This window comes from Cyanistes caeruleus, chromosome 6 (genome assembly GCF_971803275.1).
Source record: "Cyanistes caeruleus chromosome 6, bCyaCae1.hap1.1, whole genome shotgun sequence".
Classification (NCBI taxonomy): Eukaryota; Metazoa; Chordata; class Aves; order Passeriformes; family Paridae; genus Cyanistes; species Cyanistes caeruleus.
The window spans coordinates 35,711,700-35,726,034 of NC_141706.1; the positions used below are offsets into that span (position 1 = coordinate 35,711,700).

Sequence of the window (14,335 nt, forward strand, 5' to 3'; positions counted from 1 at the left end):
AGCTGCTCATCCTTGCTGCTGCTACCTTGCACTGCTAGCCAAAATGGCCCACTTGGCTATAGGTCAGTTGTGTGACCACTCATTCCCTAGTTCAGCCTAACACACACTTGAGAGAAAAAGGGGGACAAAACCTGTTTCTTAAGGAAAAGGAAGTTTTCTGGATGAATAAAAGTTACCTCTGCTAAATTCTAATAAAGTCCTATCCAGTGTTACTCAGCTAGAACTGCACTGATGAAGCAAGGCAACAGAATTGTACGGGAAGGAAGGCTGAAAGGCAAAGAAGTAACAACATACCTTTGAGCTCTGGTGTGCTCTGTGTGAGGCCCTGCCTCTGTATCAAACATGAAGGTGCCCAGGATCACATAACATATCAAAGTTATGCTTTAGCCATCCTGATTTAGTGGTTTTCCCTTTTCCTACCACATTAGGATACATTGGCTTGATTTTCAAAGGTAATGAGCACCTACAGGTCCCACTGCCTTTGGTGACAGCTGCAGCTCTGAAAACCAGTTTAAGATAGTTTGCATATCGAGAAGAACTGAAGGAAAATAAAAGGCCTATTGTGTAGGTATAAAGAGTTGAAACACTGCTGATTGGTGGTCTATGAGTCCCTTCCCTTTTCAAACGAATTTCACTTCATGTTTTGTTTGGTTTTCCTGTTGATGCATCCTGCACCCTCCAGTGCTAAGCTGGTGGGATCCCACATACTTTTCCTGGCATGTGGTGTTTAAAATAAGAGACCTCAGCAATCGGATATCCTCAGCATTTCCAGCTATTGAACACAATCAGGAGTGCTGTGATCCAATTTCAGAGCAGGAGAGGAAAGATATAGAGTAATATTCTCCCTGTGCTTGTATGGGGCAGACAAAAGAAAACTAAGCAAACAGGATGTTCTGCTCCTCTGTGGACTTCAGCAAATGCCACGGCAGACAGGATATGGTCTAGCTCACAGCTAGGACTCACAGCTGCAATGCATGTGCCTGGCTGCCCAATACCTTGTTTTGGGGAGTTCACTCACAGCACAAATATAACATGAAGGAAAGTGAAAGATGTGGTGGAGTTCCCACCTGTCATGTCTCAAGACTGAAGTCCTCCATCAAGCATATGCAGCCTGAAGGAGGAATGTGATATTTATATATGCTACTGAGAAAGAATCTCATCCCTAAATTCACTCAGAACACATTCACCAATGCAACACTTGGTGCTCACTTGGGATTTCAGCCTGCTTTTTCTAAGCCTGTTCATTGAATAGTAAGGGATATCTCAGCTGAGGTCTCCACAATAGCACACATCACTCAGTTCAGACTATTCAGACTCTAATATTCCCCAGCATTTTCTAGAAATGTCACTCCTCACATCTCAGCTGCTGCTTCTGGGAAGTGCACCTTCTCAGAGCATTGGATTGTATGGGAGAATGTTTCTGTAGTTGAAAAACTAGGAAGTTGAAATGAAAATGAGATTCAGTGGACAATAAAGTAAAATATTTTCAACAACATCTTTTGCTGAACTGCAAACTGTAGCATGATTTGCCTTTGCTTCCTTCTTCACCCCTGCAGGCTTGTGCTGCCTTGCCTGCGTGCTGGGCCCTAAGGCAGAGCCTCCAGGGTTATTCAGGTGGCAAACCAAGGAACAGCCTGGGCTGACACACCACACTCCAGCAAACTGCTGACTAACTTTGCTGGCTCTCTTATCCCTAGAATGCTTCTTTAACTCAGTCTGGCCCTGAAATTTAATCTCAACAGTTTTTCAGGGGTCTTCACAGAACTGAACGACAAAGGATCAGTTTTGGTTTCATTACAGTATAAACACTGAGGAGCACTGATAAAGTTCAAAGGAATATAGCAGAAAATACTTCACAGTAATAGCCCAATATTATGAATTTTAGGGAATGACAGTAACGAGAAAAAGCATTTGAAGTAAACCACTGTTTGCTGAGAGGGTTTATCACATGTGCCTGTTTCTAAGAAAGTGCTATATATTCCTATTATGTTTTATCAAGATTGATTTAAGATTATATGAGAAGATAATTTAAATCTGTGACAGGGCAAGTCAACACATCAGATGCAGAGACACACAGGGTTGTTCGGGGTGTGTTAATTCTCGAAACATAGAGAACATTTCAAAGCAAAACAGCACTGGGGTCAAAGCAGTGGAAGCCCTGTCTGTAAAGTGTTATCCCTGTGCTAGTAAGCCTCTCTTCAGACCAAGTTTTCTAGTTTAGGTGAAGTGCTATTCAAGTGTGCTTTGAATTGCACTCTGGAGACTTCCAGAGTTTAGACTGTAGGTAACTCTTGAATCTCCTCAGCAGAGGGAACAATAAAGTGTCCAGCATTTCTCCTTGGAAAACAGGCTGTACACTTAAGGGATTTTATAAGATTTTAGTAATATATAAATTCCTATAGCTAAAGAAAAGTTTCATGTATTACCAAGGGTAAGTAATTTGGGTCACAGTCTTCTATTGCTAACTATATTTTGAAAAGATCAAATTACATTAGTGATGGCTTCACTACCACAACATGTTAGTGGTGAAGCCAGCACAGACATAATCTGTGAGGATAGCAAAAGAAACTTAATTGTGCCTACGTGAGAAAAGAAAAAATCACAGTGAGAATTAACTGTCTTTTACATCCACAAGCTGCACACAAAAGCACGAGACTTTACTCTGGCTGAAAAACTTGTTTTTGAAAAGATATTTATTTGGCTTCCTACTCATGAATGTGTTCATTTAAGAACATTAAGTCCATTTTAGGTACATTAGACCTTATTTTACAAATCTGTAGCTTGTAAGATGTAACATCTACATTAAATCCAGGCAATTACTAGTAAAGTCTTAGTCTTTCATGACAATGTTCAGTTCCCAGAACAATATATTGTCATAAATCACAGACACTACCTACCTCTAAGCAACAGACAATTACACTCCTTATGTTAAAAGCCTTTTGGAAAAAAGGCCATTTGCTTTAGCACTATGCTGAAAACCCAGGGGAGCAGCCCACTTTGATCAGGAATTCATTACAGAGAGCCTGGTAAGGAGAAGATTTCTCTGAAGTGAGATAATTTTGTCCCAGGAAGCCTATGCCAGCCTTGTAAAGAGGGGAACAGACACTCTTCAGCTCATTGTTTTAACAACACTGGATTAAAAGAAATTAGTTTTGATTCGCACTTGTGTAAATGAGAACAGATTTGGCACACAGCTTGAACTAAAGATTTTTTCGTATTACATTTAGTAGAACTTCAGACAAATTAAATGCTGGCACTTCAGTTGCAATCTAGTAAAGCATTTAGGGACATGTTTGGCTTTCAGTGCAAGACAGCAGTATCTTCAGTATCTTTGCATGCATCTTTAGAAATAAGCAGGTAATTCAAAACATTGTGCTAAACTGGATTTATCTGGCATAATATCCTCCCACAAGTTAAGCTCACAAGAAAAAGTATGGCCTGAAACTTTACCAATCTACTGCCTATCTACTATGCCATTATGTGAAAGCTCATGTTTACAGAGAGAAACATTTAATTTTATTGATATGACAGTTTATTTGGTTTCTATTGGATCTAAACCCAAGATGCCTCTAATCTTCCTTCACCATTAAAATGCTTTCCATCCATTTCTCCTCATTAACACTTTTAGTTGGTTTTGCATCTTTGCTCTGTTTCTCTGCTGTCCTTCATTTGACAGCTGTGAAGTTTGGCCACTCCAGCAAGGCTTTGGCAGTGCTGTTGCAGAGCAGTAGAACAATTCCCACAAACCCATCTAATGAGGACACCCTCACCCAAGCAAACACCATTCCTGGGCCATGTTTAGTAACCCATTCCTCAAAATGCCATGAATTGCCTGAACAAAAGGACATTTTCATTGATGTCAGCTTTATCTGTGTGGGTGATGTTGCTGGCATTGGGATGATGGCAGTCTTATTTTTTCTCTCACCTTACTCTCAGGATGGACTTAACCTACAAACTGATAGTGCTTCTTTGCTCTCATTATTACAAACCTGTTAGAAATAGCATGAGACTTTCAGTGTCCTGTGGGGAATACAGCAAAAACGCTTCCACCCCACAGAGATCCTAACAATGATCAGTTCATCTTTATCCCTCCAATAGGGCTGGAAATCACCAGTGGCACTGCAAATCTTTTACCATCTCAATAGCAATGCACAACTCTATTCCCATTAATCTGTCTTCCACCCATTCACACATCAAGTACAACCCTGCTTCATTTTACAGATTATATCCATGTTGCTCCAGACAAAGGTCACTTTATAGTTACAGTTCTTCAACTGAATAAAAGCTTTTGATGCAGTAAATCATTGTCTTTCACTGTTCAAACCCACACAATACAATACAAATAATGCTGCCCTTTCTTTCACAATTCCTTTTCTACCTCACTACTTGTTTCTTTACAAAATAAAATGAGGCACTTTTCACTTGCTCCAGCATAGAAATTAGTTCTAGCACTTTGGAGACAGTTTGCTGTGCTGCACTACAAGCCCAGACCCTATGCTATTTTGAGATCAAAATGAGCCTCTTTCATTACCTTAGTGACAAATGAAACATAATGTACCAAGGTTTCCTAGATTTAGCTGTTACTAGGTCTTTTCCTTTACTACTGTGAAACTTAAGACATTCTCTTCCAAGTGCCACATTCTTTTGTTTCTACATATAACAAGCTACCTGCCTCTATAGGACATTACATGTAAGGTGAGCACGTTTGTGTTCAGACAGGTTGTGTAGAGTGGAAAAGAGGACTGTAGAAAGGATGGATTAATCAACTAATTATCCAGTCCTGTGGCACAACCCCCAAACTCTTCCCTTTAGCAAAATACAAGGTATTCTGTTCCTCCTTTGAGTAATCAGGGGAGCCAGTCAGCTCCCCTCACAAAATTTTGAGGTTAAATTTATGGACAGTTGTACCTTTCTTTCAAAAAGGAAGAGTAAAAAATAGCGAGATAAATCATAATGCCAAGTACACTCATGAAAAATGGCAACCATTTAACAGCAACAGTGCTTTTTTTAGCACTGAAGGTCATAACGAGAACTGAGGCCAAAAGCTGAATGCAGACAAATTCTAATCTGAACAAGGGTTTTGCAACAAGGTAGCTAAAACTTGAAAACATTGCAAGGCAAACTCACATTTCTTTATGTCTACAAATAATAGTGATTACTTTTCTAGAAGAAACGACTGCAACAAAGTTATCAGGTGCCTGCAAGAAACATCTATGATACATAGGAGGTCAGTTTGGATGAGCTGATAACTCTATCCATCTTTAAATCCCATGAAACTGAAAATATATCATTACTCAAAAGCAAGTCCTAGCTCACTAATATAATTTGCCTTAAGTTTTCAGTGTTTCTGAGTTTTTTTCCGTGAAGAACAATGTTAATCACTTAGTTAAGCATTCAGTCCCAACAGACTCCTCAGCTGGCAAACAGCCATCGTGTCCCTTTTGCAGCACCATCCTCTTGGTAACAGAAGGCATTTCCTCAACTAAGATGGAATGAGACTTCCACAAAGTCTCAGCTGAGACTGTTGGTAGGTAACAGCTAGGCTTGTCACTAGCTTGTATTTATACCCCAGAACACTGCTGCTTTTAAAGCCAGACTTAGGTGATCACTCACAGAATGCAGCTTCAGATCAGTTTCATTCAGTGTATTTTTTTGCATGTGTGTGCACAAAGCTAAGTAGCATCTTCTAGTTCAGCTGGCCTAACCCAGTACATGCTACATTCCACTTCAATGAAACTAAAATTAGGTAAGAGCAGCTCAAAATTTCTTGACTGTTATACCTGAACAGAATTAACAGCTAGCAATTTCCAATCAAACCAGAAATTATATCATAGCCAATGAGAAAAATCATCTTACAACTTGCACTCTCAATCAAGTAGATCTGGAACTCTTTTAATTTTAGTCTCCTTTTTAATGGTATGACTTCACTCACTGAAAATGGTATATTGAAATAGCAAGTTCTCAGAACAGGAAACCTAAGCTGACAGTAAAACTTCCAATATTTTGCAGAGCTTAGATCCAGTTTTTTCTGCCTTTTTGTCTAAGATCTCAACAAAATAGAGATTGGTTGTCAGACTGGATTCTGCACTCACAATTCAGGTTCATCAAAGAATGACACTGTACAGTATGGCAGAACATGACATTGCATTGCAATGTAAAGGCAACTGAGGGTATTTTTGGGGTTGCAGTCCACTCCCTCTATAGCACAGAGCAATCTGAAGCAATGAAAGGAGGAGGCTGAAGACTTTTCTTGCTAAATTTCTGACTGTCCAATCTTGCTTTTCAATCATCACATTTCATTTCTCTAGTCTGAAAGTGGAAATAAACAAGTGAGTGCATAAACGGATTCTCTTCATCCCCGAACACTTCAAGTTTATAAAATCAAAGAAGTTTTCTCCAAGGGACCCTTGGGCATCCTGGAGATCTCCTCTGACAATAAAAGAGAAGCAGTTCTGTCTTCACTAGGGTCTCCTCCAAAAATTTCTGTGCTTGCACTGAGGCCATGAGATGCAAAGATACCAGGGAAACAGAGAAGCAATTTACATTGACAAAGAGGATTTTGATACACTCCTCCAAATGGGGCAGCATTACCATCTTAATAGCCTTTTGCTCTCAGCCCTCTTCCTGAGGACGCTGGAGATTTTTGCAAATGGAGAACAGTTCCGCTTCCCATTTTAACTGCAACAATAGCAGAAGGGCTCCTTAAACTGCATCAAATAGCAGTCTGTGAAATCCCTAACTAGCCACACTGCCTCTCCTGCCGTTTTATTATCCTCCAGCCCACAGAACAAAGCAGGGGGGAGCTCCTCCTCTTTTTTTTTTAGCCTATTCCACACATCCTAATCCCTCAGAGGTGGCAATGGAAATTGCTTGTGGAACTGTTAAATCACACTTTCACTTTGTCTTTCATTCCCCATTCACCCTCGCTAATCAGAGAGCTTCCAGCCACATTTTCCGATATCAATTTGTTTATGGCCTATTGGTTAATGGTCCTGGGATGGGACCCCCTGAGTAAAAAGAAAGAATCCTGGGCACTTCAGCCAGCTGCTGCCTCTCACCAATTCCCACATCCATCCACTTGTTCCCATCAGCCACCCTGAATGTGCTCACCTCCTGACACCAAGGGAATGAAACAACAAAGCCTGAATGGGAGAGTTGCCTTTGCAATCAGGCTGCGGGACAGATTCCACTTGCTAGTGCTATGTGATGTTCCTCAAGCAGTCACTGGCTGGCCCGTGCCTAGCTGCCTTACCGTCATCTTACCTGCACCCAGCTTCAATGTGGAAAGATGCACCAAGTACAACTCAGAGAAACTCTAGCCTCTCTTGAACAGGGCAGCCTGGTGCCACTTTCTGCATCTTATCCAAAGCAGACATTTCCTGGTGATTTTCTCACTTCCTCTTTCCACAGAAATAATGATCACTGAAATGTGGGAGACCGCACAATATTTACTTTTACAAATCTGTGAGATGGTTCACGTGTGCTTACAAGTCTCTGTAAAAGAGTGTAGGGCATATTATCAGGGGAACCATGCCCTTCCTATGTTACCAATATTGGAGAAAAATATCTACAATAGAAACGTAATGATGTAGTCAGAAAGTAATAAAACAGAGAAGACATTCTAGTTGCTTTTCAAAATGCACAAATGCCTGACATCAAGACATTAATTACTTAAAGAAATCCAAACTGGTATTTTATCTGTTTGTAGAAAAATGGCAAACAGTGTTTTAAATATACACCCCAGAAACATATGGGTACAGGGAAAAGAGTAATTGTCACACTTTTAATGCAGTAATATCCTCCTATCAGGAGGATTTAATGCTGCTCCATCATCATTACGTGTAACCAGGCCCATTTGTTCTTTAAAGGTTCAGTCCTGAGAAAGCTATATTCATGGCTCACAGAAAAGAGCTGAAAAAAATAAGATTGTCTCTGAACAAATGCTCCCTGTTTCTGAAATGGGAAAACTTTCTTTCCCAAAGTTTCACTACATTAGTGCCTGAAGACAGAGCAGGAAATTGTCTGCCTTTTTAAATAATGACCAGAAACATCTATGTAACTCAAGATATTCAAGACAGAAAGGTAGCTTATCATCTTCCCTATACTGAAACAAAACACATCAAGACCAACTCTTGCAAGTAACCTCAGTTTAAACTAAAAAGTTTTCTAGTTCCTGTAGACTTTTAGAATTACTGGTCCCAAATAAAGCAGATCAAATGCCCAAAATGCTATCTAAGAATATACTGAAAATAGTATCCAAAGGCTTAGGAAACACTGTACCTCCCTCCCATTACAATTATGTAGATGTATCAAATGGAATAAAAAATGCACCATAAAACATTTAAATTTCTTTTGTTCTCTGACATTTTGCATCACCTGAGATGTAAGCATGCTGAGTCACTAGGAAATATAAATATGTCATTAGTCTGGTACAGCCTGTTTGAATGTGAGAAATGTGCAATCACAAGGAGGAGAACTGTTGACATCTCTTAAAGAGTTCACAGTGCCTCATGGGATCAGTGATTCTCCATCACTGGAAACTGAGAACCAGCTATACTCACTTGTCCTAGTGCCCTGGCTGCATATCAGATGTCCTCCCTGAACAGAAAGTGACAGGCACTGACCAGTTTTATTCAGTCTGTTAAAATGATGCAGTGATAAGGAGCCAGGCTGCATATCAAAAGACATCAACTCAACAAAATTGATCTATGAATGTTTGTCAAGAAGTAAGGATGTTTGCTGGGATAAATGGGAAAAGAAGGGAAGAGCTGAGCTTCCCTCTTTGCTGTGTCTGAAAGTACATGATTCAGGACACAGCCACGAGGAATCCTAGTTCCCTGTCAGCATGGTAGTAATACCCAGCTTTTTACCAGTATACCACTTCAAATCCTAGAGAATCTGAGGATAATTTAAGACCACAGGGCATTAGCATTAAAATGTTCACAAAAATAGAAAAGAGACACTAAATTCCTGTATTTTTACTGATGCCAAGGCATTTGCTAAAGAAGAACCATTTATTAGAGCAGTTTATTAATGATAAATGGGTATGTTTCTCCTGAAGAAACATACCCCCCTAGGACCCTCTGTTTCCTGAACCATTCCACTTTACCTTGGATGGAAACAGGGAGTCCTGGTTAATAATTGCAGGGCCCATTTCTAGATCCACAACAATATGCAAGAACTATTTTAGTGTAATCCAAGAAGAAACTGAATTCAGCAGATTGCACCCCTTGTTAACCAGAATGTCTAAATGTGTGGTGTTTTAATTTGGTATAAACAGCACCATTTACAACAATAGTTATCGTTATCTACATTCAGTCTGCTTAAAATACTAATTGAAAAGGCAAAACAACCAATGTTCTGGTCTTACCCTGAAGAACCAAGCCCGATTTCTCAATGGTGTAGAAAAAAGTGGAGAACGGAGCAACAGGGGATTTAGCAACCAGGAGCTGCAAAAGCAAATGTATGATGTAAGTATACATCTTTATAACACACTGATCAAAGCTCAGATCTGCAAAAACATCTCACCAGATTTAACTTTCACAAGTAGTAAAGCACACTTCAGAAAGAACATGTAGTTATTGATCTAGCTGTGTCACTTCTAACTAGTTGAGATCTTCTCATACACGTATACAGATCATGCTGCAATTTTAAAAGGATTTACAGGTCCTAAAAAAACCACCGTTATGAAAGCAGTAAATTTTGCTTGTCTTACTGGCATCCTGTTAAGATTAACCATTCCTGCTGGTTCAGGCCTTTCTACTCAGAGATGATTTTAAACAAAACTGGTACTGCCATATACTGACAATTTTTAATTGCCATTAGCCATTCCACAGACATGTCCCCTTGGTTGCTCCAAGAACTCCATGCACTGTCTTTATCCAGCCCCTGGAAACAGGATCTCCACTCATGGGTTATCACACTGGGGATGGTAACATGCTATTGCAAGTATCTGGATGTCCTCTTCTGCAAAATGGGTAGTGACCATCTCAAGCTTTATTCAAGGAACTTGTCCTTGGAATATCAAAATAGGAACCAAAATTCCCTCGGAGTGGGGGGTGCACAGTGCAATTGAATTTAGCTTGGCGTCAGGGTGACACCAGAAATAAGCCAAGCCCCCCTGTCTCCACTATGGTAGAACCATCCTCTGTGGAAGATGAGCAGCAGCAGAGACAGAAATGGGCTTGTTAGCAGAGTAGGGAATGTGGGACCCACAGGTGGCAAGCTCACACAAATGTGCCAAGCTTTATTGTTCACCTGTTTGATTTTTGCTCATGGCCAAGGACTGTTCCTCCACAGCTTGCCTAAAATAACCCTCATTCTGTTACCTGCATGAAAGTGACATTTTAATGACAAATTTAATACACTCTGCCCAAGATGTGATCAGCACAAACACTGATCTGATGGTGCCCACGTGGCCCTGCAGACGTCACTGACAGCAGTGGCTGAAGCACAGAGCCTGGTGCTGCTCTGCCTCCAGCACAGAGCTGCTGAACAAACCTGAAGCATGGTTCTTGCTCACCTCTTCCACAGCTAGAAAAGGCTGGGATCTGGAAATCAGCCCTCCCACTGGTGGCCATGTACTCTGGGAGAGCCTTCCTGCCTTCCTGTTCCCAGGGGACATGGTTTGGGTGGATGGCTTCCCTCCAGCTCCTCCTGAGTTTCAGCAGGGATGTGCTCCCAGCAGAAAGGCTTCCTTTCCGTGCACTGATTGCATCCAAGCCCTCCATGAGGCCTGTCGGGCAGCGTGCTGTGGAGCCCCACACACCTCAGTGCCTAAATTCCCAAAGCCCTGTCAGATACTGCGCCCTCACAGACCATGATAGGCAGCCATCTGTCAGATACATCCCAACACAGATAAAAATCCCATTCTTTCCAAAGGGCATGCCCTAATTCTGCCAAACGTTCGAGCACTTGTAGGGGTCACTGCATGTGAAAGTGCATATAGAGACCACAAATACAGCTGGAGAACATTAGACCAGTCCAAATGTCAATGCTTTCCTTTCTGTTATATGAAGCTGGCAAAACCACCTCAGGATATGATACTGTGAATACTTTGTGAATACTCCAAATAGGAAAACTGCTGTAGTAGCACTTTCCCCTCTTCCATGTTAATTACCATCTCTCTGGGATTATCTTCTGGAGAAAAGAGGGGCAAGTCACATCTCACATGCCTGATGCACTGTAACAAAACCTGAATTCCCTTGCCTGTCATTATCACAGAAAAGCTGAGCTGGAAGGGATGCACAAGGATCATTGAATCCAACTCCCAGTTCGGCACAGAACCATCCCCAAGAGTCACACCATGTGCCTGAGGGCATTGTCCTAAACACTTCTTGAACTTTGGTTTGCTTTGGTTAGGTTTGGTGCTGTGACCGCTGCCCAACCACCCTCTGCCTGAAGGACCTTTTTCCAGAGCCTATTCCTAACCTAAACCTCCTCTGACATAACTTCAGGCCCTTTCCTCAGGTCCTGTCACTGGTTACCACAGAGAAAGCAGAAGGAAGACTGTCAGGAAGAAAGCAGAGTGAAGAAGAGCTGCCTCCAGGTGCTTTGCACACTCCCTCAGCTCTGAAAACACAAGGAAGAGGATGGGGTGGAAAAACTGTGCAAACACACAGGTAGAGCCTCCCACAACAGCTGTCTGTTTAATTGGAAAGGCCTGAAGTGACACAGTTACAATTCTGACATCTAAAGTCAAATTTTTGGCATTCATGCACCACTATGCACAAAACTACTAACCTATGTATGCATATGCACTAGGCAAAGTTATACGTGCACATGGATAGACATTCAAATAACTCTATGTACATTCTGTTACTGCATTTTTATTCAGTTACAATATGTGCATAGCTATGTATAGCAATGAAAAAATATCATAAATCACATCCTTTCAGCAGCACATCACAGGGCCCCTCTGAAAGGCGGCTGTTGCACAGTTACATCTGAGACTCCAAATTAGTTTCCTTTTAAGTGAAATAGAAACAGCTCCGAACATTCAAAGGTATTGCTTTATTTTGAATGTTTGCCCACTGAGAAAAAGTATATAGTATTTAACATAACATTAAAAAAAAAGAAGAAGCAAATATGTATTTAGATTTGTTTTCCAAGCAAAAGCAAACGACTGTAAAAGTTCATTGCAAACTGTCCTCTAGCTGGAACAGTCAGCACAGACTAGGTTCTTACATATAGACAAGGAACTTAAAAAGCATGGAAGGAAATACATACTAAAAAAAAAAAAAGTTTTGAAGGCCAGGAAGTGGAAGTGTAAATCAAGTATTACCAAAAATCAAGGTAATGTTGACTCTGTAAGGATTATTAAAAATAGCAAAAATGAAATAAAAGTTGGATTTATAACAAAATTACATTGGCATAGTGATTAAATATATTCCAAGATATCAGTGAAAAAATAATGATTTTTCCTCAAGTAAGACAATACTGAAAAAGAAGAAAAGGCAGGTAATGGGAATTATCCATATCACATTGATATAAAAATAACAACTGAGTGGAATGAAAACTCCAGGAATTTAGCACATTCAGCAGAAGCAGGTAATCTCTATTGGGAAACCACTGTAAGATACAGCATGTGAATTTAGGTCTGATAGGCAGTATTTGTCACTTTTCTATGAACTTGAAGATGTTGCAACATAACTGAGAAGCAGCAAACTTAGTCCCCCTAAAAGAAGAGAAAAACAATGTGAACTAGTGACTTGATGCCTGTAACCTGATAGTACCTGACAGGCTTTAGAAGAAATTTTGAAGTGAGGAATAACATAACTTGGATGCAGAACTCAAAGGCATAATAAGTAAATTTGCTGATGATACTAAATTGTGAGGAGCTGTTGACTCCTTCAGAGACAGGGAGGCCCTGCAGAGAAACCTTGAAAATTTAGGGGACTGGGCAACCACTAAGTTTAGCAATGGAAAGTGCTGGATTCAGCACCCTGGATGTGACAACCCTGGATGTATGGACAGACTGGGGGAGGAGAGGCTGGAGAGCAATGCTGAGGAAAGGGATCTGGGGTTCCTGGTCAGTGGCAAGTTGAACATGTGTCAGCAGTGCCCTGGCAGCCAGGAGGGCCAGCCCTGTCCTGGGGAGCATCAGGCCCAGCATCACCAGCCAGGCAAGGGAGGGGATTGTCCCCTCTGCTCTGAGCTGGGGCAGCCTCACCTCCAGTGCTGGGGACAGTTCTGAGAGCCACAGTATAGCAAAGATATAAAGTGTTAGAGAGCATCCAAAGGAGGGCAACAAAGATAGTGAAGCATCTTGAAGGGAATACGAATGAGGAGCAGCTGAGGTCACTTGGTCTGTTCAGTCTGGAGGAGACTGAGGGGGGACCTCATTGCAGGCTTCAACTTCCTCATGAGGGGAAGAGAAGGAGCCAGCACCAATCTCTTCCCTCTGGTGAGCAGTGACAGGATGGAATAGATGAAGTTGTATCAGAAGAGGTTTAGGTCAGATATTATAACACAATTCTTCACCCAGAGGGTGGTTGGGCATTGGAAGAAGCTTCCCAGGAAAGCTGTCATAGCAGCAGCCTGACAGAGTTCAAAAAGCATTTGGGGAACATTATCAGGCACAGGATGTGATCCTTGGGCTGTTCTGTGGAGGGTGAGGAGCTGGACACCATGAACCTTATGAGTTCCTTCCAACTCAGGATATTCTATGATTCCATGAACTAAAGTCTTGGAAAATGGGCTAAAAGAAAACATGGATGTCATGCCAGACGTCCATGACATACACAACATCCTTCTTTGATTTTTTTATTAGAAGTATGATATAAATATGAACTCATCTCTTTGGATCTCTGTAAAGCTTTTAACACTGCTAAATGAGAACTGGTAGTGAAGAAAACTAGGATAAGCACAGAAACTGTTAGACAAAAGGGGAAGCAGTCAGTTACTGGAAAGAAGACACTTCCTGGGTGTACCTGAGATATTAGCACCTCACTTAGATTGACCCCTAAGGTGATGTAGTCAAGACAGTGGCAGACCCAGTTCTATGGTGCACCACCACATCCACCTGGTCAAACCAGGGGTACCTGAGTGTTTCTGTACAAGACACCAGCAAGGTTTAATCTGGGAAACTGTGTGACTGTGCAGGTCACTTATGAACCCAAGATGGTTCTGTAAGAGATGGGCTGTATGCTGGCAAGGAGACTGGAGTGCTGATCTGAGATGGCACTGGAAAAACATTAGGTCAGTGAATCTGGCAAAGATGAAGGCTGACAGTGTCTGTGTGTGTAAGTGAATGGGGAGAGAGGAAACAAGAGAATGAAGCAGGAACAAAGAGGACTTCTCAAACTGACAACACTGGCAGAAGAACAGATTTGCA

At 41.3% G+C, this 14,335-nt stretch overlaps 1 protein-coding gene across 35 annotated transcripts in view; it reads right to left on the reverse strand.

Annotated features, from left to right (window-relative positions):
* RAD51B (RAD51 paralog B) overlaps positions 1–14,335 on the reverse strand; it is a 429,615-nt gene that overhangs the window by 146,972 nt on the left and 268,308 nt on the right. For 23 of the 35 annotated variants that reach the window (XR_015288773.1, XR_015288776.1, XR_015288774.1 and 20 more), the window contains exon 10: positions 9,371–9,449. The exons of 8 other annotated variants lie outside the window; for them this stretch is intronic. Coding sequence is in view for 13 of the 27 variants with exons in the window: in XM_086895893.1 (XP_086752019.1) it covers positions 9,371–9,449 (79 nt within the window). In the remaining 14 variants the exon portion in view is untranslated. Of the gene's footprint in view, positions 1–5,876; positions 6,310–7,263; positions 7,423–9,370; positions 9,450–14,335 lie in introns of those variants that run through there. 4 more of the 35 variants (XR_015288770.1, XR_015288772.1, XR_015288769.1 and 1 more) reach the window with 2 other exon arrangements.